The sequence below is a fragment of the Nelusetta ayraudi genome, unplaced genomic scaffold (genome assembly GCF_046127955.1).
Source record: "Nelusetta ayraudi isolate G7.1 ecotype Tasmania unplaced genomic scaffold, CSIRO-AGI_Nayr_v1 ptg000135l, whole genome shotgun sequence".
NCBI classification, from domain to species: Eukaryota; Metazoa; Chordata; class Actinopteri; order Tetraodontiformes; family Monacanthidae; genus Nelusetta; species Nelusetta ayraudi.
In genome coordinates, this window is record NW_027466185.1 from 17,602,907 (window position 1) to 17,627,983 (window position 25,077).

At 46.5% G+C, this 25,077-nt stretch overlaps 1 protein-coding gene across 1 annotated transcript in view; it reads left to right on the forward strand.

Annotated features, from left to right (window-relative positions):
* foxo6b (forkhead box O6 b) overlaps positions 1-12,945 on the forward strand; it is a 50,203-nt gene extending 37,258 nt beyond the window's left edge. Inside the window, exon 2 of the mRNA XM_076011793.1 lies at positions 9,335-12,945. Within this exon, the coding sequence (XP_075867908.1) occupies positions 9,335-11,056 (1,722 nt within the window). The 3' untranslated portion in view covers positions 11,057-12,945. The remainder of the gene's footprint in view (positions 1-9,334) is intronic.
* The last annotated feature ends 12,132 nt before the right edge of the window (positions 12,946-25,077 follow it).

Genomic DNA, 25,077 nt, shown 5'->3' on the forward strand with positions numbered 1-25,077 from the left:
ACCGCCGGACTCCTGAATTCTTCTTGTCCTCCCCCCTGTCAAGTATTTGTCCATCTTGTATACCTGGCGTGAAAACATTAGTTCCCCCGGGCGCCCCGTCTCCCTTCCCGCCCGGTGTTTCGCGCCAGACGTGACTCTGCGTCCCCTGAACTAAACACACAAGAGATCATAAAGTTAAATCATAAAGTCACCAAAGGTACGACTGTCCTGGATTCTGATTGGGCGAAGCCATTGTCAATCAACATTCCATCGATTCAGAACGTTGATGTGCAGTTGCTTCGGCAACAAGTTCAACACTTAGCTAAGATGCCTACTTGGGGTGCAGTTGGCTGTGAAAATAGAACCAGCAGTGGTCTCCTATGGTTTAGAATAATTAAATTTACCCTGGCCTGCAGGTGCAGTTAGTTGTGTGGGTGTAGCACTTCTCCTTGTTTTAAATAATCCACACATGTCGAGATGCTACATAGTTATAGACATGAAGCGACTTGTAGGCACATAGACTTTCAGGTATTTAGGGGCTTTTTATATGTATTATTATAGGAGTTTATCCATTAGATAGGAGTGAATAGCCTGGCCTATTGCTAACATAGTGTATGCAATATTTTAATGAAGCTGTGTCAGGCAGACTATCGCCATCAGGCAATGCTAATTTTCTAAGGTATTCAGTTTTTGACCCCATGCTGTGTGTGCATCCTCGCTAGGCTTGTCCACAATGAAGGTTTCTATATTGTCATCTTTTTGTACCCAAGACGGCAGCGAGTAAAAGTGTTGCCTCCGCCCACCCAAAGGGGCTAAGTCCGCCTCTAAAACCCCAAACTAAGTAGCACGATAGCAGTAGGGCCGGTCACTGTACCCCCGGTGCCAAAGTAATAAGTCTGTCTGAGACGCGTGGGTGAAAAGGTCTCAATCTCCTTAACGCTAGATTAAGGAGCGGCTTGATCAAGGCGTCTTAAGTGCTTCATTTTGGAATCGGAATCGATCGCCGCTAAGAAGAATCGAGCTGGGGGGTGCGGGGGGGCTTTGCCCGGCCGGAGCTGATTGAATCGAGGCTAATGACTTCTCCAAAAGCCCCCGTAACACCGGAGGAATGATTCATACTGTATACAAGCCTGCGTTTTTTGTTTGTTTTTCCATTTTTATTCAATTTATGTTCTGCTTCTCTAAATAATGCTGGGAAACACGAGGCCTGCAGTCGCGGCGTCACAGACAAAGGAATCGGGTTTGGAGTGGGACTTTCCACTGGTTGCTTTTGCGTGTAGACGGTGAAAAACATGTTTTCCAGTCGCGCAAGGCGACAACAGTAGCGTGACGTGGAGGCGGGGCGGAGGGGCGGGCGTCAATCCGGATGTGTTTTGAAGACCCGCGGAAAACAAACCTGTGCTTGTTTTTCTTGACTCCCCGTAACTGCCCGACCAATTACGTCCGTCGGTGCGGCGGGGGGGCCCTGGCTCGCCCGCCATGATCCCACCAATCCCCACCCTGTCTCTGTGGTTTTTCCGGGTGAAACCCAGCTGAGGAGCGGCCAGAATTAACCAGGATTAGCCCTGGATTGTCAGGGATTACTCAGGCTGGAGAGGGATTAAGGATGATTGCCAGTTTGGGGTGGGGTGGTGGTGGGCGGGGGGAGTGGGGGGGCGGGGTGGGGGGAGGGGGGGTCACTCGGACTACCGCCGTGACGGGGGAAAGTTGCGAAATATATACGACGGTGAACTTTGTTTACACGCGGGCCCGGCGTGTATGTGCAGTGCGTGATTGCCTTTTGGACGGACATCCTCTCCGCCAGCAGCCTTGTTTCTTTTTTAAGCTCGACAAAGCTTCTTTTGTCGCATGTTGCCGTACAGAATTAATAAAGGAGCCTCTGTCGGGAGAATGGCTGGCGAGAGGGAGCCGGGTGCAAAGGGTTACATCATCCTTGTTGCTACGCGACGCACAACTGGGTAATTTGCAATGGATGTAATTAGCGTTAGCTACCTAACCCAGAATAAAAAGGGACGAGGGGGTTGGAAATAATAACAATCAAGGAAATTACCCAGTGCTCTTTTATTACTACCCTGAAACACGAGGACGTTAGGTTTGGAGCAGATGATGATGATGATGATGATGATGCACTTTTCTAACCAGGAGGAATGTATACAGGGTTTTCAGAAAATCCCAGTTGACCCGGCTGGACGAAATAAAGGCACCTCTCTCGGTCTGGAACAATGTGGAGCAAACGATGGGCCCATTGTTCCTGCCGTGGCTCATTTTAGAGAGGAGAGATAAGCAGGCTGGAGAATTGAGGTGTTGATGGACTCATCAGGAAATGTATGCTTTCATGTAGTCTACCAACACACTTGTTTAATGTGGCTGCTCTGAAATTCTAATTAGTTGACCTTATTGTTTTGCCCCCCCCCTGTGCTGCTTTGATTGGAGACATGATCCTTTTTTTTTTTATTATTATTATTATTTAAAAGCGTAAAGCAAATTTATCTCATGTGGGTCTTCAAAAAAAGGTTCCCATTTTCTGGAAGGTCTTTTTTCCTTCCCGCTAAGTACACTACGTGACAGCCAGGTAAGGTCAATCCGGAGCGACGACTTTTTATAAAGCAAACACGGCGCAGGGTTGATTGCTTTCGCGAACTCTCAGTCTAACGTTGCCGTGTGATTCGCCGTGGTTTCGCTGTGGTTTCGGGCTCATCTCCGAGCTCTTCGCTCGCACCAACAAATGCCTGAATGAACTCTCACCTTGAAAACTTCAAACTGCCTCTGGATTCAACTTACAATTATTGATTAGCTGGTTTCTTTTGATATTTTTCGGTCGGTATACACTAGCGAAAACGTTCGTCAAAATACTGTTGACACTCATCAAAAGTTTGGACACACACTTCTGATTGAATGTTTTTTTCTTTCATTTTCATGACTACTTACATTGTAGATTACCACTCAAGGCATCAAAACTATAAATGAACACGTTTGGAATATGTATTAAACAAAAAAGTTTGAAATAACTCAAACACGTTTTATATTTTAGATGGTCTAGAATTCATATAACATATATATATATAACATATATATAACATAACATATATAAGTATGTTTTTTTCTTTTGCCACATTAATACACATATCTTGGTCATATATTTGAAAACACAGGTTCGTCCAAACTTTTGACTGGTAGTTTACATTTTAATGCTGTAAAGACAAATATAAACACAGAGTCAGAGTTAAGTTTTGAAAATAAGCATAATAGGGTGAATATCAATTCATCAAAGTAAGGGAAAAGAAAACAATGGGAGGACAAAGCTTTTATTACCAAATACATTATGCAAATGCCATCATGATGACTGGTGCTCAATTATTAACAACACACAAGGATGAATTATTAATACTTTCGCATAGCCTCCATACAGTTAAGCAGGAACGGACAGAGTTCAGGCTGAGGGCAACACTGTACTACAGTACAGTACAGTACTGATGAAGTCCTCAGTCTGCCCTTGATCGACCTTGTCCAGAAGGTCTAGAAGTATCTGCCCCCCTCAGCTCCCACTAGAACCACAACACTTTCTGATACACTGTATGCTCGCTATTATGACAACTACACTGAATTCTGTGCATCGTGAGGCTCATTTTATCCTCTGTGTGCATCAGAACTGCTTCATGATGGGGTTCCTTTTCACCGTAACCAGCACACTCTGACCCCCAGTCCCATTATAACCAGTACTTCTACCCATTTATCTATTCCTCCCTACAATCACCATTACATCTAAGTATGCAATCCCTCCATTGCAATCCTTGTCATTAACAGTGATGTCATGTTAACTATAGTAGAAGGGTTAAGTCAGGGCAACTGGACTTGTCCTTGTGATCTTGAAGACGTTTGGCCTCTCATCTGAAAGGCTTCTTCAGTTGCTTCTTTGTGAACTGAAGAAGCCTTTCAGTTGAGAGGCCAAACGTCTTCAAGATGACATGAACACGTCCAGTTGCCCTGACGTAACCCCTCTACTTTTAAGATGACCTGGATGACTGAGAACCTTTGCAGTCACGTTAACTTTACCAACATTACATTCATCATCCCCGCATTTAAGCCTTTATACTTGTAATTACGTATCTGATCCTGTCTTTATGCCCCCTTCCCCCCCCATGCAAGTGAAGGTGTAGAACTCATGTGTTTAGACAGGTCTACATGTCCACGGGCCATTAGCCGGCTGCCGAAGCGACTCTCCCCAGACTCGGCGTGTCAGGGTCAGACACAGCCACTATTTTATGCACAGTAAGGCACAGCGGCGGAGCAGGATACAATGCAGCGCGCTCCCAGTGGAGGGAGGAGGAGGAGGGAGGAGGAGGAGGTGGAGCAGGAGGGTGGATGTGAGGACAGAGCCAGTCACCGTTCTCTCCGCAACAGTTCATCTCCTCCTGCATTAGTACAAAGGCAAAGGCTGAGAGCAGAGGGAGCTGGCTTCTCCACTGGCGAATCGGTCTCCTTGACAAGTTAATACACACACACACACGCACACGCACGCACACACACTGAGGTGGGGATGGCCAGCCAGCGATGTGCCACAGAGGGCTGAGAGACGGCTGCGCTGGAGGATTTTGGAGCAGTGACATCTCCTGCTGCTGAGCCTCTGATTGCAGCGATAAGAGTGAAACTCCAGGTCCTCGTCTGGCACCTCATGAACCTGAATGTGGCACCGGACTCTCGTTGACACGCTCGCACTTGTAGGCTTGGCCCTTGCCGTCTCTCTCTCATCACTAGCTGTGCAAAGGCTAAATATCGCAATAAAAAAATGCTCAAGGAAACACCCAAACGTGGAAAAATCTCTCGGATGTGGCTAAAATGTTTTGACGCTCTCATGAGGTGGTAGTTCAGACGTATCCATATATAAAAGGTATATCGCAAAAGGGTCATGGCAGCACTTTTTTGGCATTTACACGTCCACGGACGCGACGTACGGGGTCATGTGACCAGTTCACTTCAAGTGAAAATGGTGCGTTATGTTTGGACGGAGGAGGAGACGGAATATTTTTTAGCCACAGAGAAAAATATAACGAGCATTCTTGACAGCAAACAAACGTAACACACAAAAGCAAACGTAATTCTCGTCTTCTTGCGGGACGAGAGTTACGAGAATGGCGGCTTATGCGCTTCAGACCATTCAATAGAAAAAACGCAAATAACAACTGTACTTTGTCGAAATTTTTAGAAATAACTCTTTTATTCTGCGAAAAACTGTCATGGAAACGCAGCTATAGACGCAGGTAGGATGAACAGCGTCGAAAGTGGATCAGTCGAAGGGATAAAACACACACACACACACACAGAACTTGTCGTGTGCAATTGTGACATTTCTATTGTATCATGTTCTATTTTGGTTTTCCAAAGTCAGGGCGGCATTGTTTATTACTACTTTTTTTGTTTTTTTGCAAATGTTGTCCACAAAAGTTTGAACTGTTTGAACCGCCCCGCAGCACAACTCAAAAACAAGTGCGCTCTTACTCAGCATCCTCCCGGCAAAAACAAGACTGTTAATGTGTGTCTTTCGAACTAGTCACAACTCACTCGTGAACAAAAAAAAAAAAAAGAAGTTCTCACTGGATGGAGCAATAGTTGATTTACTCAGAGAGAAGATCCTGTTCACATTAATTCATTAAAACATTTTTGTTGTCATGGTTAAAACTTAAATATTACAGTTATTCTTTAGGAAAATGTTATAGATACAGGCAGCAGTTTTTTTCATCAACCAAAATCATCTATCAAACAAATCTATTTAGCAAAAAATCTCAACTAATGAAACATTTATTAAAATTCACTTACATCTTGTTTTGTCTTTATGGCTTTAATTGACCTTACTAGCATTAAAACTGCTGCATTGTCTCACGAAAACTCTTCACATTCATTGTTAAATGAAAATGTGCTTACTAAAAGCAAAATGTACGCTGGACGCATTGAATGATGACTGAGGTACTGCAATACTTAATTCATCAGTTGACTGTTTAAACGTCACATTTAACGCACATTGCTGAAGGTAAATGGATTTCATGAAGCATATCATGCTTTGATAAAAAATAAATTAATGCTGCATTGAGGCCGGCTATGAACTCTGTGAGCTACTAATCTAAGCATTGCATTAGTTATATATGTTGTATACATGTTGTTTACATAAAAACCTGAAAAAACCCATTTTGTAAGTACAAGTCGGCTTTAGTTTTGTTTTTATGTCCCATGAAGAAAAAAAATACTGTCAAGAGACAGAAAAAGCAAGAAACAGTATTTCACTAAAGACGTTTGTGACAAATGTAAAGAGCAAAATGAACTGCATCATACTGCTGCCAGATCTTGTCCACAACGTTGACACATTTCAATTCAAGTTACATAATTATTTTTCCTGATGAACTGCACACTAGTCGCCCATTGAAGGTTCGTAACCTGCATTGATTCGCGTTAATCAGATTCCACCCACGTAATTATGTGTTTTGTTCCGAAACCGCAGTCTATCAAGTTTAAACCATTGCACGCGCCTCCAGCCGTTATCTTCACGCGTCTTCTTCTTCTTCTAATTTGTTTATGATTAATTGGATTCTTTCTCTCTCACGAGTTAGACAGATAATGACAAATTACAACAAATTCGGGGGGGAAAAAAAAGAACGAAAAAAAACCCAACGTGAACCATAAGCTGTGTCGATTGTGTTAGCACAGAGAAGAAGGTATTTATTTATTTACTTCTTCATATATATATTTATAGAACCCTCCTTAGCCATAAACATGTCTATCGCCACCTTTTTCAGAAGACAATGCATAGAACCACCACGATATGGCACCATACAAGACATCAGCAAGTGAGGAAACAGTTGCCCTGCTGTTGTGGTATAATTGCTGCTGGTTGTAGGCAGTTGCACGGAAGCACGCTCCCTCCTTCACACACACACACACACACACACACACACACACACACACACACACACACACACACACACACACACACACACACTGCTAATCACAGCTCGGTAGAGGTAGTGAGACGTTGGGACCGCTGGTGATTGAGCCTCCCTGGTGGATTGGTTGCGGGAATCTGACAGACTCAGATAAAAGGCTGTTTGGAGTTGCCTGTAGCATCAAACAGCGTCAGCGGCCCACCACCACCAACTCCCCCCAAACCCCCCCAATCCCCACCCCCTCCCCCCGACTCCTCATTCCGCCCTCTTTCGGTTTACTCTGTTGCCATGGCGACGCCCAGCCGGAGCCGTCATGTGTCGGCTGGCGAGGAGCCCGTCGGGGTGCCGCTCTCAGATCACCTGACGAGGGTCGCCCGTGCGGCGCCCCCTTCTGCCGGGATAATGCCGGTGCTCTTTGGTGGCTGAGAGAGGCGCACTTGGGACGGCGGCGCCGCTGCCGTCACAAACACCTTAATGCGCGACGCAATTTTTTTTTTTCACCGAGCCGTCCGTTTGGAGAGGACCCCCCGCCCACTCAACAGTGAATGCTGTTTGGGTGGGCGGGGGAGGGGTTGGTGGGGTAAACATAAATACACCTCTCCAGTCCAATTTCCATGTCTATGAAGAGAGTCTAGTCAAAGCAGCGTGATTTGAGAGGAGGATGGGGCAAAATTACCTGTTAGGAAGTCCCGCTGAGCGGATGGGTACGCGTCGAGTGGGGCTTTTCTACATAATGACAATAGATACGAGACTGATTTGAAATCCCACTTCAGGCTGGAAATTTTCCCCTGTAAACATTTTACGAGAAACATATTACCTGCTGCCGCTGCCGCCGCCGGATGCTGGTGCTTTTCATAACACCCCTCCAAGCAACAAATGGCCATCGCCTCTTATTCAACCCACGTACGTATGCTGTAGAGGGGGTTGGGGAGGTGTGTGGGGGGTGTGTGGTTTGCGCCAATGAGCGATACCCAAGCCGGCCTCCCCAGCTGAGCGCAGGTTGTTTGCGGCACTTTGACGTCGTTTGGCGGTGACGGAGGTGGAGGGAGGGGAGTGGAGAGGGGGGGCGCTGGGAGTTGTGTGAGGTGATGAGAGGATGGATGTGGCGTGAGGGATCCGGGGAGAATGAGCAATGTTGTGATCAAGAGACGCCGGGACGCTGAGAGGGAGATGAATGGGGCCGAGAGCAGGAAAATTGGACAGGAGGCGGGCGGGCGAATGAAGACGGAGAATGGCCCCAGATATCACGAGACAGAGATTGTGAGCTATGTGCAGGTAATAAACAAGGCAGAAATAGATAGATATCTCCAGAGAGGAAGGAAGAAAAAGTGCGTGATGGCGCACGCGGGATGGAAGGGGTGGCGGCAGCGGCGGCGGGGGTGGGGAGGAGCTGGGATCGTTCTTTCCCAAAGATCAAAATAAAGAAAAAACGGCAGCGAGGGAAAGAAAGACGTGGCTGAAAAAGCAAAAAGGGGGTAGGAGGAGGGAGGGATGCCAGCGAGAGTGTGAATAATGACACAAGCGGGGAAGATTTGGATGAACACGTCGTACTTGGGCTAACTTGGCCAGCTGAGATGATGCGTATCCCCCCTTCCCCTCCCCCGCTAAGCCCTCCTTTAGGCGGGCTCAGATCTCATCAACTCTCTCCAGGTTGGCACCGGCTTCAAATGCCGCCGCGGCGCCTCGGATTAGCCGCGCCGCCGTCACTCAGCCGCATAACACGGGGGTCCGGAGAGGCTTAACGCCGCGCACCTTGGCGCTCCACGCCCACCTGCGACTGCAACCGCCATCCCCCTTCTTGGTTTCTTTTTGTCCGCAGTGGGACTCTTCCCTCAAGGCCAAGTTTGCCCTCCGTGCCCACAGAATGAGGTTGAGTGACTCTCCTCCTCCCTCACCTTCTTTATTTCCTCTCAATCTGCTTCTTCTTCTTCTTCTTTTAAAAATTCTGGTCCTCTTCCAGAGCCTCTGCTGCCAAAATCCCGCCCACCACCTACCCCTCCCTCCCTCGCCTCGCCGTCTCTGGCTGAATCTCGGGGCTCCAATATTTGGAGGCTTTTGCAATCGATACGGGCTGTCTGTGATTGGGTTGGCTCGTGTGATTCATTTCTGTAACCTTGGTGATGGTTTGATGTGGAGGCTGCATCCATGTCCATATTATGACTCAGTGAGCGTGTGTGGAGAGCAGAGGCTGGTCCGGGGAGGTATCGATTGGTCCTTCACTCTCCCTGCCCTCTCTGCTCTCCTCTTCTATCTACCTCGCTCTTTCTTTATCTGTCTTTTTTTCTTGTTAACTGCACAGCCTTGATAGTTGGGGTCATGATGTAAAATGAGTTTGCCTACCTAAAAGATTATTTCATTCTAAATATCTTTATGAGTATTAATGTTTATCCCTCTTCCTCCCTCCCTCTTGTTTTTCTCTCCAGAATTCAATCAGGCACAACCTGTCTCTGCACAGCCGCTTCATCCGTGTGCAAAACGAGGGAACGGGAAAGAGTTCCTGGTGGATGCTGAACCCGGAAGGAGGGAAAATAGGAAAGGGACCCAGACGACGGGCAGCCTCCATAGACAACGGCACGCGTTACTTGAAAAGCAAGGGCCGCATCAGCCGCAAGAGAGCAGGGGCCATTGGTCTTGGACGGGGACAAGGTCAAGGGGCAGGCCCCCCGATTCAAGACTCCCCAGAACACGGCAGTCCGGCAGGAAAAGGGGCCGTGGGGATTGCCACCGAGGAGTACGACACTTGGACGGAGCTCCATTCCCGCACCTCGTCCTCTGCGTCCACGCTCAGCGGCTGCCTCTCGCCGATCCTCGCTGAGGCGGAGGCCGATGAGCCAGAGGAGGGCAGACTGTCCTGTTCGACTTCGCCTCGGCTGTATCCCAGTCCCACGAGCACCCGCTCCCCGGCCCTTGGCACCGGGGGTCACTGCCCCGGCGTGGAGCTGCCCCAACTGACCGACCTGACGGGAGCAATCAGCCTCGACGAGAGTGGCTACGCCCAGCCGCAAATCAAGTGCAACGGTTACCCCTACGTGCCCGGGCCCAAGGCAGAGGGTACCTACTGCGGACCCTTGTATGTGCAGCCTTCCATGAGCATCCTACGGCACCACACTCCCATGGAGACCATCCAGGAGAACAAACCTGTCAGCTTCCAGCGCCCAATGAGGGGTTACTCAGAAAACAACGCCCTGCAGAGTCTGCTGACTGGCGGTCCGCCCTACTCTAACAAAGACACAGTGCTGGCCCAGGGCCGGGAAACACACCCACTTATGACACAGGGGACCAATGGCGTTCACAGCCCGCATAGCCACAATCAGAATTGCAACCACAATCACAACCGCAATCATAGCCAAGAGCACGCTCGCAATCCCAGCCTACACAACGGACACGGCTCTGTGCATGACCAGAACACAACGCACCATCAAAACAGCCACAATCAGGGTCATAAACACCAAGCCGGCCTCGACTACAGCCACAAGCCCCACCGGGCCACCCATGGTGACTACGGTCACGAGCACGGTCACAGCAACAAGGTAAACAGCAGCCACGATCACAACCCTCGCTCTGGCCAGAGCCACATGCACAACCACAACTCACACAACTCTCATAACCCTATGCACAGCGGGACGCATCCCCAGGCACTTTCCCCACGGGTTAGCACTGACATCCTGCAGCCCTACAGCCTCAAGGCATCCAGCCACTACGGACCGCGTCCTCACCTCCCCACTTCGCCCTCACTGACGCCGAACCCTGCTGGCGTCATGGACGTCCCGCAGGACCCCTGTCGCCTCGCATCCGCACCTCATCCTCGCCACCAGCCATACCCTGGGGCCCATCACCAGGCCATGGCCGACTCCTGGCACGGTTTCTACCACAACAGCCACCAGACAGGGAACGTTGGGTACCAAGGGCAACAGCACAGCTCTCAACTTCGCATGGCGTCAAACGTGGAGTTGGAGAACGTCCCCAACAGCTTGGACTGTGACGTGGACTCGATCCTGCTCAGTGACTTTATGGACACAGAGAGTATGGAGTTCAACTTTGACGGCTCTCTATCCCATGGCGTGGGCATGGGGATGGGCATGAGCTTGGGGGCGTTTGCGTGCCCTCAATCGGCACACAGCAACCAGAGCTGGGTGCCGGGGTGAGGCAAAGCCCAAAGGGTTCGAACAGACACATGACCGGAAAGCTCGCCCACTGGGCCAAGCTGCTGGTGGACTGTACCCTTGGACTGACTGTGATTTTTGTTTCTCTGAGACTGTGGGACAAAATACATATTGTCATTTTGTTTCCTGAGGACTTACTACTTCACCACATCCCGACGCTGTTTATAAAGCCTTCTGTCTCTGTATTGAACCTGCCCCTGCCAGCTCCCCCCGCCTCTCTTCATGCCCTTCAGTTTTTGTTTTGTTGGTCTCCTCCCAATCTCATCCTGCCTGCTCTAAGCTCTCAAGCACTTTACACCCATCCTCTCCATACAGATGCAGTAACAAAAAAAAAAAAAAAGACCAGGCAAAGTCAAAATGTGTGTTGGCTTAGGTTTAATGTATGCAATCCACTTTACAGCATTATCTTCCTCGAGAAAGGAGGTGTTGTTTTTGACTTGAGAACATGATCAAACAGCTGCATAAATATCTTTTAATGTAGAGGTGCTCTCAGATTTGGGAGGGTTAAAAGGCAAGGGAGCCTTTGAGGTTTAGGGATGAATTTTTATTTTTTCCTGAAAAATAAAATTGGGTTTAAACATACGGAGGAAGTGAAAAGTATTGGGTGGCGGAGATTGAATGGAAAGGGAACTTTAGGGCCAGCACGGCATCATTCTTTTTCGTGGACAGTGGTGTGTTTCCTGTGCATTTAGTCATCCATCAGGCAACCATCAGCTGCACTCCGCTGAAATGCAACATCCCCTTCTTTAATCTCCAAAGTAATGCCAGAGTGATGCATCAGTATTGCAAATCTAATGTGCCGCTCTGTGTTTTTCAAACACTCCTCCCCCTCCCGCCACCCTTCCCTCAACTCTGGACACGCCGGGCTTAATGTGTTTTGGCGAAAGTGATGATTAAAGTCACTCTACACTAAACGGGGGAGGGATTGAGCGGGGATGGTGCTGGGTGGGGTGGCGGTGGTGAAAGGGGTGGGGCTATCGAGGAGAGATGATGGGCGAGGAGAAATGCAAATATTCCCTGTGTGCCTCTTCCTCTCCATTTTGTGGATTTATGTAGCTTTCCCCGTAATGAAATAAGCAATGATCATGGCCTGCTGTAACATCCTGAGGTAGCCGCCGCCCCCACCCTCCCCGATTGGCCTGACTCGGTTCTGCCTCGGCGTGCGCACCTCCACCGGCTGACCCCCAGAACAGCTTCAGTGAGCAGCTGTGGTCAGGCTGAGCGTGTTGATGGAGCTTTGCTGTCTAATTCACTAACAGGCCCAGGTTCAGGCCCCCCTGCGTGCGTTTTTTTTTCTTTCTTTTTTTTTTTTACTCTGGCGAATTGCACGCTGACGAACGGTGTCAGCAGATTACTATTTGGTGCTATCTCCTCTTTCCAGGCACCCCTCCTATCGCAGCGCCCCATCCGGAGGTTACTCGGAGGGTAAACAAGAGTAATTAACCGCCGAGCAAGATGGATGATTTATGCAAGTGTGTGTTGTTCGCTCATCGGCACAAAGTCATAACTCTTATCCCCCTCAACCCCCCTTCCCCTCCCCCCTCCTGCCAAGAACAAGGAGGGTGATTTTTTTTTTTTTTTTTTTTTTCTTGAAAGGTTATGCCAAGCGTCAAGGTAAAAGTGGCTGGCAAGAAACACGCTTCTTGTGTCTTCAAGTCCTTCAAGCATCTCCTTTACAGGCACCAGCCCTCCACCACCACCACCACCACCACCACCACCACCACCTCCAACCCCCTCGTCCCACCCATCGGTTTACTTTGCTGTTGTGTTTTCTTGTGCATGTTCTGTGATTGTGCAGTCGTCTGTCCCGTTTTCACCACAGCTTGGATTGGAGCTTCTGTCTGTGTGCATATTTTTTCTGCCCCCCCCCCCCCCACACACACACACACACACACACACACACACACACCCTTCCAACTCCCCATCACCCTCCAAACCCCCCGTCCCCTCCTCCGCCCACCCCTTTTCATCCCCTGAGGGAACACAGGCAAAGAGGACATTCACCAGCCCCATGTCCTGGCGCCAGTCCCACTAAGGAGACAGAGGAACAGGAACATAAGAGAGAAGAAAGGTGCATAGACGGGCCTGCGCGGAGCCTGCTGAATGGGAGGGAGGCAGCTAAATGAGTAGGCAGGAATCCGTGAAGCTGGCAGAGATTTTTTTTTTTTTTTTTTTTTTTTACCGAGCTCGGGTGCTTTCTGCAGAATTGGCTGTTTGAATCGGGCTAAATGTCAAGTGCTACTCAGCCAGCTCCGACGAGCTTTGACCAGAAAGCGGCTTTCTCCCTCCCGATCAAGGACAATGACGGGTATTTCCATATGCATTTTCTTCCCCCCTCCTTTTCTTCCTTTCCACGAGGTTAAGGTGGCCCATTGTTGTAACCCAACTGTAATTTGTTCTTTGGCCTTTTCTGTGCACCTGTGTGTCGAGCTTTTTTTTTTTTTTTTGTGGGTGTGCGAGTGTACGTGCGTGTGCGTGCATGTGTACTCAGTGACGTACGAGAAGTGATTAAGGGAATATTGCGGAGATCTAACCTGCCCTGGTCGTGTCCATGCCTTGATGAGTGGTGCAACATACGTAATATATACAATTTATATTTATTATTGGTTGCTTTGTCTCCTTTATGACAAAGAGGCAGAATGCTATTTCAGTTTGTCCACATTTCATTGTGTACATAATCTATATTGGAAAAAAAAATTGTATTATAATTTTTTTGCAAATATCAATTTCTTTTCTAAAATGATGTATCTGCTCATCTGGTGACTGTAAAATAATAAAAAAAAAATATGACCATAAATGTTTTGCAGTGTGTGTGTTTGTCTATATAGATGATTGCATGTCTTGGTCTACACGTGAGGTGTGCAGTAAGAGGAAGGTTGTTCACAAAAGAAGTCAGATTGTAACATGAGAGCAAACTGTGTAACAGGTCAGTCGCACAAAATAAAAAAAAAAAAAGAAAAAATAAAAAAATAAAAAAGGTAGTCAGAGTGAGGAGCATCTGTATCTCGGGCTCAAACAAGAACAGACAGCGAGGGCTTTCCCATTTTCAGAAGCGAGTGGCCAGTTTTCAAGCACTTTCAGTAGTGTTGAAATGCAACATAACTGTCTGTGACAGAGGAATATCTGTCAAATCCCTGACAGATAAAACTGACACGATGGATGAATCCAAACTATACCATAATTTCCACTGTGCAGCATTTAAAACGATATGATGAAAACGGAGCGAAAAATTCAAATCTGTCTTTTTACTTAAATGGCGTTTTATTTGCTAATAATAAGAATTTATATTTGCATAAAGCACAAGTACACCAAGGAGGTGGCCCATAACCTGGATCTGTTTTTTTTCTTCTTCCCACTCTGACATCACAGTTGGTATAAAAGATGTAAGATCACATGGGGAGCAAGATTGACATTAATACCTTAGTTAATTATTAATACCTGGAGGAAGGTCAAGGTCAAAGTGCTTTATTTGTCTTTTCAACGTGAAACATGGCAGAACAAAATCTGAGACTCACAATAACCAAACCAGTGATAACAGCTGCAACTTTCCGCTGGTCGGCCTGCCTCCACTCACACCACACCTGCCCTCACTCAGTTCATCAGCACACCTTCAGCCAATCCCCTGCAATCAGCATGTATTCAGCTCAGCTCAGCTCAGCTCCACACTGCCAGACTGTTTATTGCCATGTGAGACGTTCCAGCAGATCCTCCTGTCGTGATCCTGCTCGTCCCTGACTTCCCTGCTTCGTTTGTCCCCTGGTAAATCACAGTCTCGGTCTTTGAACCGCCACAACAATGAGGTCTCCCTGATCCCTGTCAGATTGCATGTTTGTACTGACTCTGCAGTCGTGAACATTTTGCCTGTCCGGACCATTGACGGTATATGAAGATGGACGAAGTCATTGTGGTCTCGCCCAATTGTCTCGCCCTAGAGCTGGGTTTCACGCTCAGTTTGAGTTGGTGGTTAATTTTCAAACTGGAAGATTCCATATTTGGATGTGTGGGCGGTACCGGAAGTGGACACTGATTGGAGCCTGAGTGCTGCATGTGCCCCCCCGCCCCCGGAACACCTGCTCACAAACCAGAAATGTGATGGCTACTAAACTTTGGCCACGCCCACATCTTGACGACCATTTTTGACCAACTTGGTCAAATGGACATTAGCTTATTGAATTGATTTTTTTTTTTCAGTCTAAGACCAGAATTCTTTTTTAACCAGTTTGTAAAGGTATGATTCAGAACTCTTCTCTGCTTTGACAGCCAGGTATTTTTTGGTAATGTTTTTGCAACTCACTTTGGTGATCCCTGCTGGCCAGACAATAGAATGCAGGTTTTTGACACTTATACATTGGCCAATTTCCTAAAACACAATTTTGCAAACTAGGCTGGTTCTATCAAAAACACTGAACAAAAGTCACAATACACACAAACTGCAAAAAACAAAAACAAACTAATATCCTTCAAAATGAAACACTGCTCCCAAAACTACATATAGCGATATGAAAATAACATTTTTGAACTAAATGGCACACATTTCATTCATATTACTAGATTTGCATATGCACACATATGCACAGCAGATATATTTGCATGTGAGTGAACAGGAATATGCTGACAAACTCTTGCATCATCAGCCCAAGGTTGATGACATGGCCAACTGAGTCTTCTCTCATTTCATCTGAAAGCTGTTGTCTTCTTTGGCTATGTCTGTACCCCTACCTTTTACTTGGCCAGGTAGCACATACACATACACATAGCACATACTGTATATTGACCAATTAGCCAATGTGTCATTTTGAACAGCGGTATTTTGAAATGCCAGACATGTCTCTTTATGTCAGATAGCTGCATCTAATGCAGAGAACCGTATTGAGTGCATTTAAAAATGTCCTTTTTCAATTGCAAAATGTGTGAAAATGTCTTGTGCAGACTTTTTGGAGAAGAGGTTCTGCTCTGTGTGTGTGTCAGTTTAAACACTTGCATGCACTATGCATGCCATTTTAGTGTGTGAGCAATTGGAAACCGTAATACCCATTGAGTGAATTACTTGCCATTTAATTCTCACTGAGTTCACGCTCTGGTGACATTTTTTTTTTTTGCCACTTTGTGAGTGTGCAGTTGTGAGCTGAGGAGTTCCTCTGGTTTAATAGTTTCAATCGTGTCAATTAAGCGCCCGTAAGGCAAAGTTTGACCGATGTCTTGAAAGAGCTCACGCTAATGCCATTTTAAAATCCAAAATATCCGCCGTACGCCAGACTGGCAAATGTCAGCACAACCTGAATCCACAAAGTAATCGGTCACAAATGTGAAATCATTCTGTGTGTGCGTGTGCACGGGTGTGCGTTTGAGTGTGTGTGCGCGCGTGCGTGCGTGTGTGTGATAAGGCTCGTTAGCTATACGACGGCTCGCCACAGCTGTGTCTGTCCCAGCGGAGATGGCCTCACCGAGGGACTGACTGCATCTGCAGCGCCATACTGCGCCCCCCGCCACCAACAATGCGCGCACACACACAGACACACACCTCATCACACCCATTACCCCACCCCACCCCACCCCAAACTGCACGTGCGGTGCCAGCCTGCACAAAAAGAAAGTCAAAGTAATATGTAGCTAGTTAGCGGAGGCAGCAGCAGCAGCTAACCTGACAAGATGGTTGATCCGTGTGCACCTGGGAAGATGGCGGCGCAAACACAACACAGTGTACACGCACACACAGACACACACACACACACACACAGACACACACACACACACACACAATGTCAGAAGCCAATAACAGCTCTCTATCATCCCCAGCCTATTCCCTTCCATAAAATATGCCTCTCGGATGCTAGTTAGTTCTTGTGGAAGAGAGGGGAAGGTTAGTGCGAGACAGAATGCATAATAAGGACGGGCTTCCCGCTGCACTCCATGCAAATGCGCCGAGCTTGACGCGTCAGAGCCGTGATGGATCTGTTCTGACAGACACGGTGACAGCCGGGTGACAGCAACTTAAAAACCTACACTCCTCTCCTCCCTCCCTCCCTCCCTCGCTCTCACACTCCCCTCCGCCTCCTCGTATATATTTACAACCCCGGCATCCTAATGCACTTTTCCTCCCTAATCTCCCGCGTTGTTCGGCAGCTAGTTCAGAGACGTCCCCATATTTCACAGGACGGCAAAGTTTGTGATCTGGCGAAGGTTTCGGTGTCTGATATGCGAACCTGGTACAGCTGTGCCTTATCTGAATAAGCACATAACACAACGGCGCACACTGTGTTGTGTAAGCCAGTAAATAATCACGACACGACAAAATGCTCTACCACGGATTTTTCTCCAGCAATGTTTTTTGTCTATTATCATTATTAATATTATTGTTATTATTATTATTATTATTATTGAATTTAGAAAGTTTAATGCTGTTAATTTCAATTTCAATGTATTTATTTTTGACGATTACAGTGTACGGTGTTCAGCAGCCCATTTTGCAGGGATGTGATTGTACCCAATTTCAGCCAGGGACTGGTTTACATTGCTGGTCCCCCTAGGCACAGTACCTTTTTAAAGGGAGGTCAACAACAGCAGTAAAGAGCAACAGTGATGAGACCGTGGTATTACAGTATAGCACAATGGCAATAGGCAATCATCAAAATAATAAAATTTAAAAAAAAAAGCAAAGAGAGAGGAGAAGAACAGGCAAACAAACAAGCCCTGAAAAAAAAGAGAAAGGTAAAATAATAATGGAGTTTAAAGTTAAATGAGTCGTTAATTTGTCTCTTCCCTGGTGTTTCTGAGCTGGGTGCAGCAGATGCAGTTTTAAAGGGTGATGGCACTTCTTCACGCAGTACAAGTGCACACATTTGTAGCTGTTTCACATTCACATCACTCATTGACTTGTAACGGGATGCAGTGACGACGCTGGCACTGACGACGCTGGCACTGACACGGCGCCTCCAGCGGGCTTGGCAAAGGACTTCCTGTATTAATTCTAGTTGCCTGCCAGGCAACCTCTCAAGAAAAGCTCACCTGTCCATTCTCTTGCCTCACCACTCTGTCCCCACCACTTCCACGTCTCCTTCTTGAATGTCTAATTGAATGTGATTTTAAGAGAACGACTATCAAGTGTGCAAAACGCGGCCATCATTACAGAAGTTAAACGCTTTAAAATTGCTTAAAAAAAATGTTAAAATGTTTCTAAAACAAAGCTTTGTATGATAGTCACACTTTGCTGTGTGTGCTAGACCATAACATAACAAAGAATCATGGTTTATATTTGCCCACTTGGAATTCTTTCAATCAATCACCTCCCAATCACAAGCAGACATCGGAAATGTTCCCATACATTATTAAGCACATTTCTGACTGATTTCCGTGCACTCAAAATGATCTTGAAGGGAATTCAGCATAATTATTTCATAAAACTGTTTAGGATGGAGTTCAATGAAAAAAATAGTCAGTGACCCCAAACTTTCAAAGTATTAGTGAATGTATGTATGTATGTATTGCTTGCTGTGTGTGTGTGTGTGTGTGTGTGTGTGTGCATATATATGTATATATGTATCATACACACATTACATAGGCTGAGTTCCTAACCATTCTGGAAACAATTTCACTTGCCTAAACCAAGTTTCTATAATGAAAAATAAAAGGCAATTTTCCTCATTCATCTGTCTTTGTGTTTGCCTGAACTCGACAAACGCACATGCTTTGTCAAATTAGAGTCAACATTTCAAATCTACCAAAACAACACCATATTCTTGTTTTGCGCTTCCAATTCACCTCAGCTTTAATTGCAACAGGTCACCGGGGACAACGTATTGAAACAAAATACCTGCCCAACCTGTCCTGTGCTGATAATTAGCCCATGTTGTACCGTATGTCCTGCTGTTAATTCCAAGTCTTTGGCTGTCACAGGCTGCACTGCCATCTACTCTTCTGTGGCGTCTTCAAATGAAGGCTTTATTTGAAAAAAATAAAATGTATTACCAATGATCACAAAAAATATCAGGATGATAGTGGAAATTGCTATGGACACTGTGATTATTTTAATAGCACCACTACACTGACATAAACTTTCCTTGACATTGCAATAAAAAAAGAGTTTCATGGATAAAAATATGAAATGTGCGGCCGGCCAAGGTGACTGCTTTTGTTCAAACTGCCACGATGGTGCTCACAAGGGACCTGCATTCATCTGCTGTGTCATAACTATGTGTGAGGTTGGTTGGTCACTTAAAAAAAAAACCCACTAACGCTTCCCCTGCTTGCAACTCAGTATAAATGGAGTGTATTTTTTTTTTTTTTGCATTTTAAATCATTTTACTAATCTAATAGGAATAAAATGGAATACATAACTGTCCCTGTGCCAATATTTGTCAAGCCTCTGTCCACACATTGCTGGGACTTGGCTTATCAATCTTGCAAACCTCAAATATGAAGCATTTTCTCTTTGCGTTTCCAATGCAAGTCATCTCCTTCAAGTTGACGTTCAAGACCTCAGATGAAGACAAAAAACAAGGCTCACCAATGCTAAAGAGATTAGTGTGGATGCTACAGTAGCAGCAGTTTCATCACAACTGGGTGGCATTTTCACATTGAAAGAAGACAAAGGAAGACACTGAGCTCGCCCCTCCCCCCGCCCTACCCCCACAAAAGAACAGTTTTTGGAGTAGTTTAGTTGAACACTGCGGCACACAGCATCCGGCCAAGGAGCGATTGAGTGAGGCTGGTTGAAAGGACTGCTTTTCACAATGGCTTTCCATGAACTTATTGCCATCCATCCACCCATCCATCCACGTTCTGTTACCACTTGGAGTCACGAAGTGTTCAGGTGAAGGTGGGTTACTTTTTTACACAGTTTGCCTCATGTTCATGCTTTTAACTATGGGAGGAAGCCATAGAACCTGGGAAAGAAGCCACGCAGACACAGGGAGAACATGCAAACTGCACACAGAAAGGCCCCCGGGAATGGAACCCACAACCTTCTTGCTGTGAGAACGACAAAGCCAAGAGAAAAGTAAACAACATACAACTTCCAGCACATCTTATCCTGTCGAGTTTTTACATTTCTCGCTATTAAGTTCCCCTCTGCAGCCTGTGACACTGGGTGTCTCTGTGTCCCTGGTCCTCGGTGGCCCACGCTGACCCCACGCCGCCACCAGAAAACCATTGGGACGAGCTTGATGGGACTTCCTGCTGGCTAGCGTGCAGCAGAGGGCTTTGGCGCTGCGCTTTATTACAGCAGAGGCTCCCCAGGGATCCAGCTGATGGCCGACATCAAAGCTCTGCCTGGCATATTAGAACAGCGCGAATGTGGGTGGAGGTCATCTCCAATGAATTCTACACCCTATATGGAACAAACGCCTTCAGCGCGTTGCGCGCGCGCTCATTATCAATTCATTGGGTGCCGCCGAACACTCCCCGTTTCTTCTTCTTCCTCCTCTTCTTCTTCTTTTTCAAATTCCTCTTATTTTTCTTGTCCTTTAAGGAAGCTCAGCATCCCCCCTCCCTTCGCCAACCCTCCCACCCTTCCTTTCCCCCCCCCCTTTTCTTTTTTGAGCACGAATTTCGACAATTCAAACTTCCGCTCAATGACAAGCTCCGAAGTCCCACGCTGGAAAAAGGTCCCATGTGTTTGAAGCATCTAGGCCGCTCCATCTTTTTGATCAGCGTCTCGGCTGTGAATTCTGCAGATCAGAAAGTGGATCAGAGGCTCCCCGGGGACCGCCATTTATGCCTGCCACCAGCGGAGGATAGAGAACGTAATTAAGAGTTTGTTAAGATGCCCAAATTCCTTCTCATTTCCACCCGCCTCCCCTCCATCCGCCCTCCATCGCCTCCTCCTCCTCCTCTTCCTCCCCCTGCTCCCAGAAGCTCTGATCTCGCCACAGATTAAACCTCTCGTTCCCCGGAAAGACGGAGCCGTGGAGGGGAGCCGCATCTCTACAGCCACACAGGCTGATTATCTTAAAGCGTAATTAGCGAGTGTGACAATCTCAGCCACAGACAGAGAGGCAGAGGCAGCGGCGTGTCGACACGATGGAGATGGATTATTCCGACTGGGGTGCAGGCAGGGCCGCCTGAAAGACAACCGGAAAGAAAAGAAGAAAAAAAACGAGGAGTGCTTGTGTTGCTCGTGTGTTAATTATCAGTGTCAATCACTCTTTATGTGTCTTTATGGGCCCGTTAGTAATTACCGTTCATGTATGTGCACGCGTCGGTGTCATTCAGTCAGTCGGCAACTTCAAACCATCGCAAGTCGACAATTATCCCCCCATAATATGCGGCTCGGGCTCAGAACAGAGTGTGTAAGATTTGAGAGGAAATGCTAATTGATCTGGAAGTTTATTGTTATATTGGGGGGGTTGAAAAAAAAAAGAAACAAGCCCTCCATTGTTGTGTTGAGCATGTGTTTGTCGTTCTCCAAGATAATCATGGGCTGTTTAAGCTGGAGAACAAGAAATGAATGTGAGTTGAGAGATGATCTTAAAGCCAAGTCCTGAAAACGTCTCTCGTTCAGAATTGGAATTGACAGTTTATGTTGCATTATTCCGCATTGTCAGTAGTATCAAAAATACACTGGGACAGTGCAAGACAAAAATGAATAATTGGATTAATTCTACAATTAAAAATATATTTGAATCATTATCATCCACAAAGGTCAAATGCTTTGATCAAATCCTTTTGTTGTCACCGAAACCCCTTTGAATTAAATCTGTTTGAGATGCATTTTTAAATTGCCCAACAAAAGATTAATCAGGCAACTGACAAGGCGCACATTGTAAAGACATGCAATGTCAAAAATAAATAAATGCATTCATGCTGTCGTAGTTTTCGATAGCAAGCTTTCCCGCACCGATGTTGTAGTCGGCAGCCATTGTTGAGCTTGTTGAATTTGGAACTATTTATTAGACATAAATAACAATGTCTGGAACACAGCTAAATCATACGTTTAAACAATATCTTTAATTGGAGAAAGACGACTAAAGCTGGTGCACCTTGGTTTTGTTTCTTATTGATTTTATTCTCATTGAATATTTACAACCAGTTGGATTGAAGCGCAGGTTAACAAGCTACCTGCGGGGCATCGACGCCTGTAGCGCCTCCGATGGTGCCAAAGGACGTGGCTACAGGGTCAACCGCCGGGAGCCAACCCCCATTGATGTTTTGCTCCCTTAATCCTTGAACACCTCGCCTTGGCGAAGGAACAGCGGGGATGCGTCCCTGTGGTCCCCTGCAGCTAAACCTTGCTTTCACCACACCTTGTCCTTTTTTAACCAAGGCCAGAATCCCCATGGTTCTACCACTTCTGCCAAATCTTGGTGAACTCTCTTCAGCTTGGTACCAGTGACCCTAGTGCTTTGCTGAAGGTGTGGGTTGGATATTCCAGGGACTCTTTGAAAGCTAATGACCATGGGACATCCGACAGTGGACCAACCTTGAGACTCAGCTCACCAGTGATGCTTTTCTATGAAGCAGTTTTAGCACTGTTGGCCTCCACTTGAGTACCACCTCACTGTGGGCGAAGCTGTCAGAGCAAGGCGCCTCAAATGTCCCTTGCATCAACTCTGAGACCTAATGGACAATCTTGGTGCGGGTCGCTCCGTCTTGCTTCCTCAGAAACTTAGTAACGTCTCATCTTGACGTTTACCCACAGTACTGGTTTACTAGTGATGCCTGCTGATCTACTTCACTGTAGATAAAAGAGTTTTAATTAGCAGCTCTCTTGAATCCTGCTGTGTTGTCTCTTCCTGTCCAATCAGTGGCCTGCATACTGTTGACATGACACATTTGTAGGTACTAAATAGTACCAGGTACCGCCAACAAAGGGAAGACCTTGAAGTAATAGGGCCCTATTGTGATCATTTCCAGATGCAATTTGGTGGTTTACTCGCAAAACTAAACAAGGTTTGCTTCGTCATAAAACTCCTTGTTTGAGCTGTTCAGGACTTCCGAAAGAAGTGTTTCCTTTCCTCAAGCTGAAGAGGCTGTTTTGGCTCTCCTCCCGGCTCCCCTACCTGCTCTATTAGGGGCTCCGCCTTGGCTGTACCAAGGACCTGTGGGCTGATCCATAAAGGATCGTCTCATTTCAGCAAAGTAAGAGAGGAAAGAAGCCAGCTCATCTAGGAATGTGTAATTTGTTGGACTTGGTGTCTTAGTTGGTATGTCAGTAGCACAAGAGAAATGCTAGAGTGAGCTGAAAAAGAAAAACATTTTCATTATAGGGCCCCTTTAAAAACCTGAGCACAGAGCCCAGTAAGTTCTGGTGGAAAATCCGCACGTACTTCTCCTTGTTCACCCTGAAGGCTGCCTCCATGTGACCATTGTGATCACGGTTTAGACTGACAAGCACAGGAAGATGACATGTGGTCGCAGATAAAGAACTTAAGCTGTCGCTCTCGGCCCACTCTGAGACATCATACTTCTCTTGATCCCCACCACCTCGGGCAACACAGTGCATCAATCACTGAGCTGTTCATGGGTTGTAATTGGTTGTCTCGTCCAGATTCCACTGGACTTCGTCACGACACCAACTCTATCACCACTGGATAAAAATGGTCATGGGCATGATATGCTGCATCTCGGGGTTTGACATTATAAAGGTTTGAGTTTATGTCCACAGACTGGAAAGAGAGTCAGAAATAGACCTTGTCAGGAGGCTTTGCATGGCTTGAGTCTTCTTTCCTTTGGTCGGACCAAAGCATGGTTAGAGAAAGCTTTAATCACTCCCTCCCCGGCTTCCCTGCTCTCTCGTCTTGTGTCACTTCTCCTCCATCTTGACCACAAGTGGCGAGAGAACTGGGTAGCAAAAGATGTTACAGATGTGGGACTTACATTTAAGGCGTCTTCAAATCAAACTGGGAAAAAATCGCAACCGACAGGGAAAAGCTGACTTGTTCTGCTGGACATGAATGAGGCTTGAAAAGGACCTACAGACTAAGGCTGAGTGGACAGAGCAGGCCGAGCCTCAGTAGTTAAAGTGGGTTCTGCCTATTACCACTTCTGTGGGTAGCGGTGTATACATTTCTGTGTGAATGGGTAAATGTGACAAGTGCTGTAAAGCAAACAAGAAAGAAACTAAACGGTGACGTGAGACCACCAACCACGATTATGAACCTTCTGGATCCATCCATCTATCTTCTATACTCGCTTGCTGGTCCTCCATCTAAACCCTGGACCTTCTTGTTGTGAAGTGACCGTGTGCTGCCAATCACTTGGGTTCTTTGGCTCACATGGGTCAGAACTACCTTGAGCAAATTTCATTGCCCAATGACCTTAATTAAGTCATTTGAATGTTTTTATTTATTTAATTATTTTTTTGTTGCCCAAATAGTGTCAGAAGTGTGATCAGTATCCTTCCTCTATCTCAAGCTTTGTAAGAGGCTCTGATGATTAGAGCTACCCTGGATTAGAGTCAAATCCAAGCTTGCAGTTTGAGAGTTCAGTACAGCTTGTGGTGGCAACTGCTGTATATTTCTGTGAGAAGTGTGTAGCTCTGGCAGTTATCATTTGACAGATTAACTGAGATATGTGGCAATTAGGTTACACAAGTCTTGATGAGTGAAACATTTGTTGTGAAATTGACTTTGTGTAGGCTTCAGATTCATCGATCTTGAGTGGGTTTGAAGTGTTGGGTCAGTGATCTACGTGAATCAGGATGATCAGGTGGTAATTTTCAAAGATAAATTATAAGAACATGGAAAATGCAACGTGTGAAGATAGTGTGTTGACCAAAAATGTGTCTAACCCCCCCACCCCCGCCTAGAAAATATTCAGCAGTTTTCCAATCATTCACACCCAACACTCACATATGGATAGCACATATTCAATGACTGTGACACACACACTGAACTCTGTGCTCTCACCACCAGCCATTCTCTGCTGCCCCTGGGCCCCTTGTTGGCTCTATGTTGAGATGCCAAAACTAGGAGTAGAGAAAACAGATCAATAAAACACCATATCAGATGATGGAGAAGCTGTGAGAGAGGAGAGTGTTGGCGGGTAGAGAGATGGGGGATAGCGGG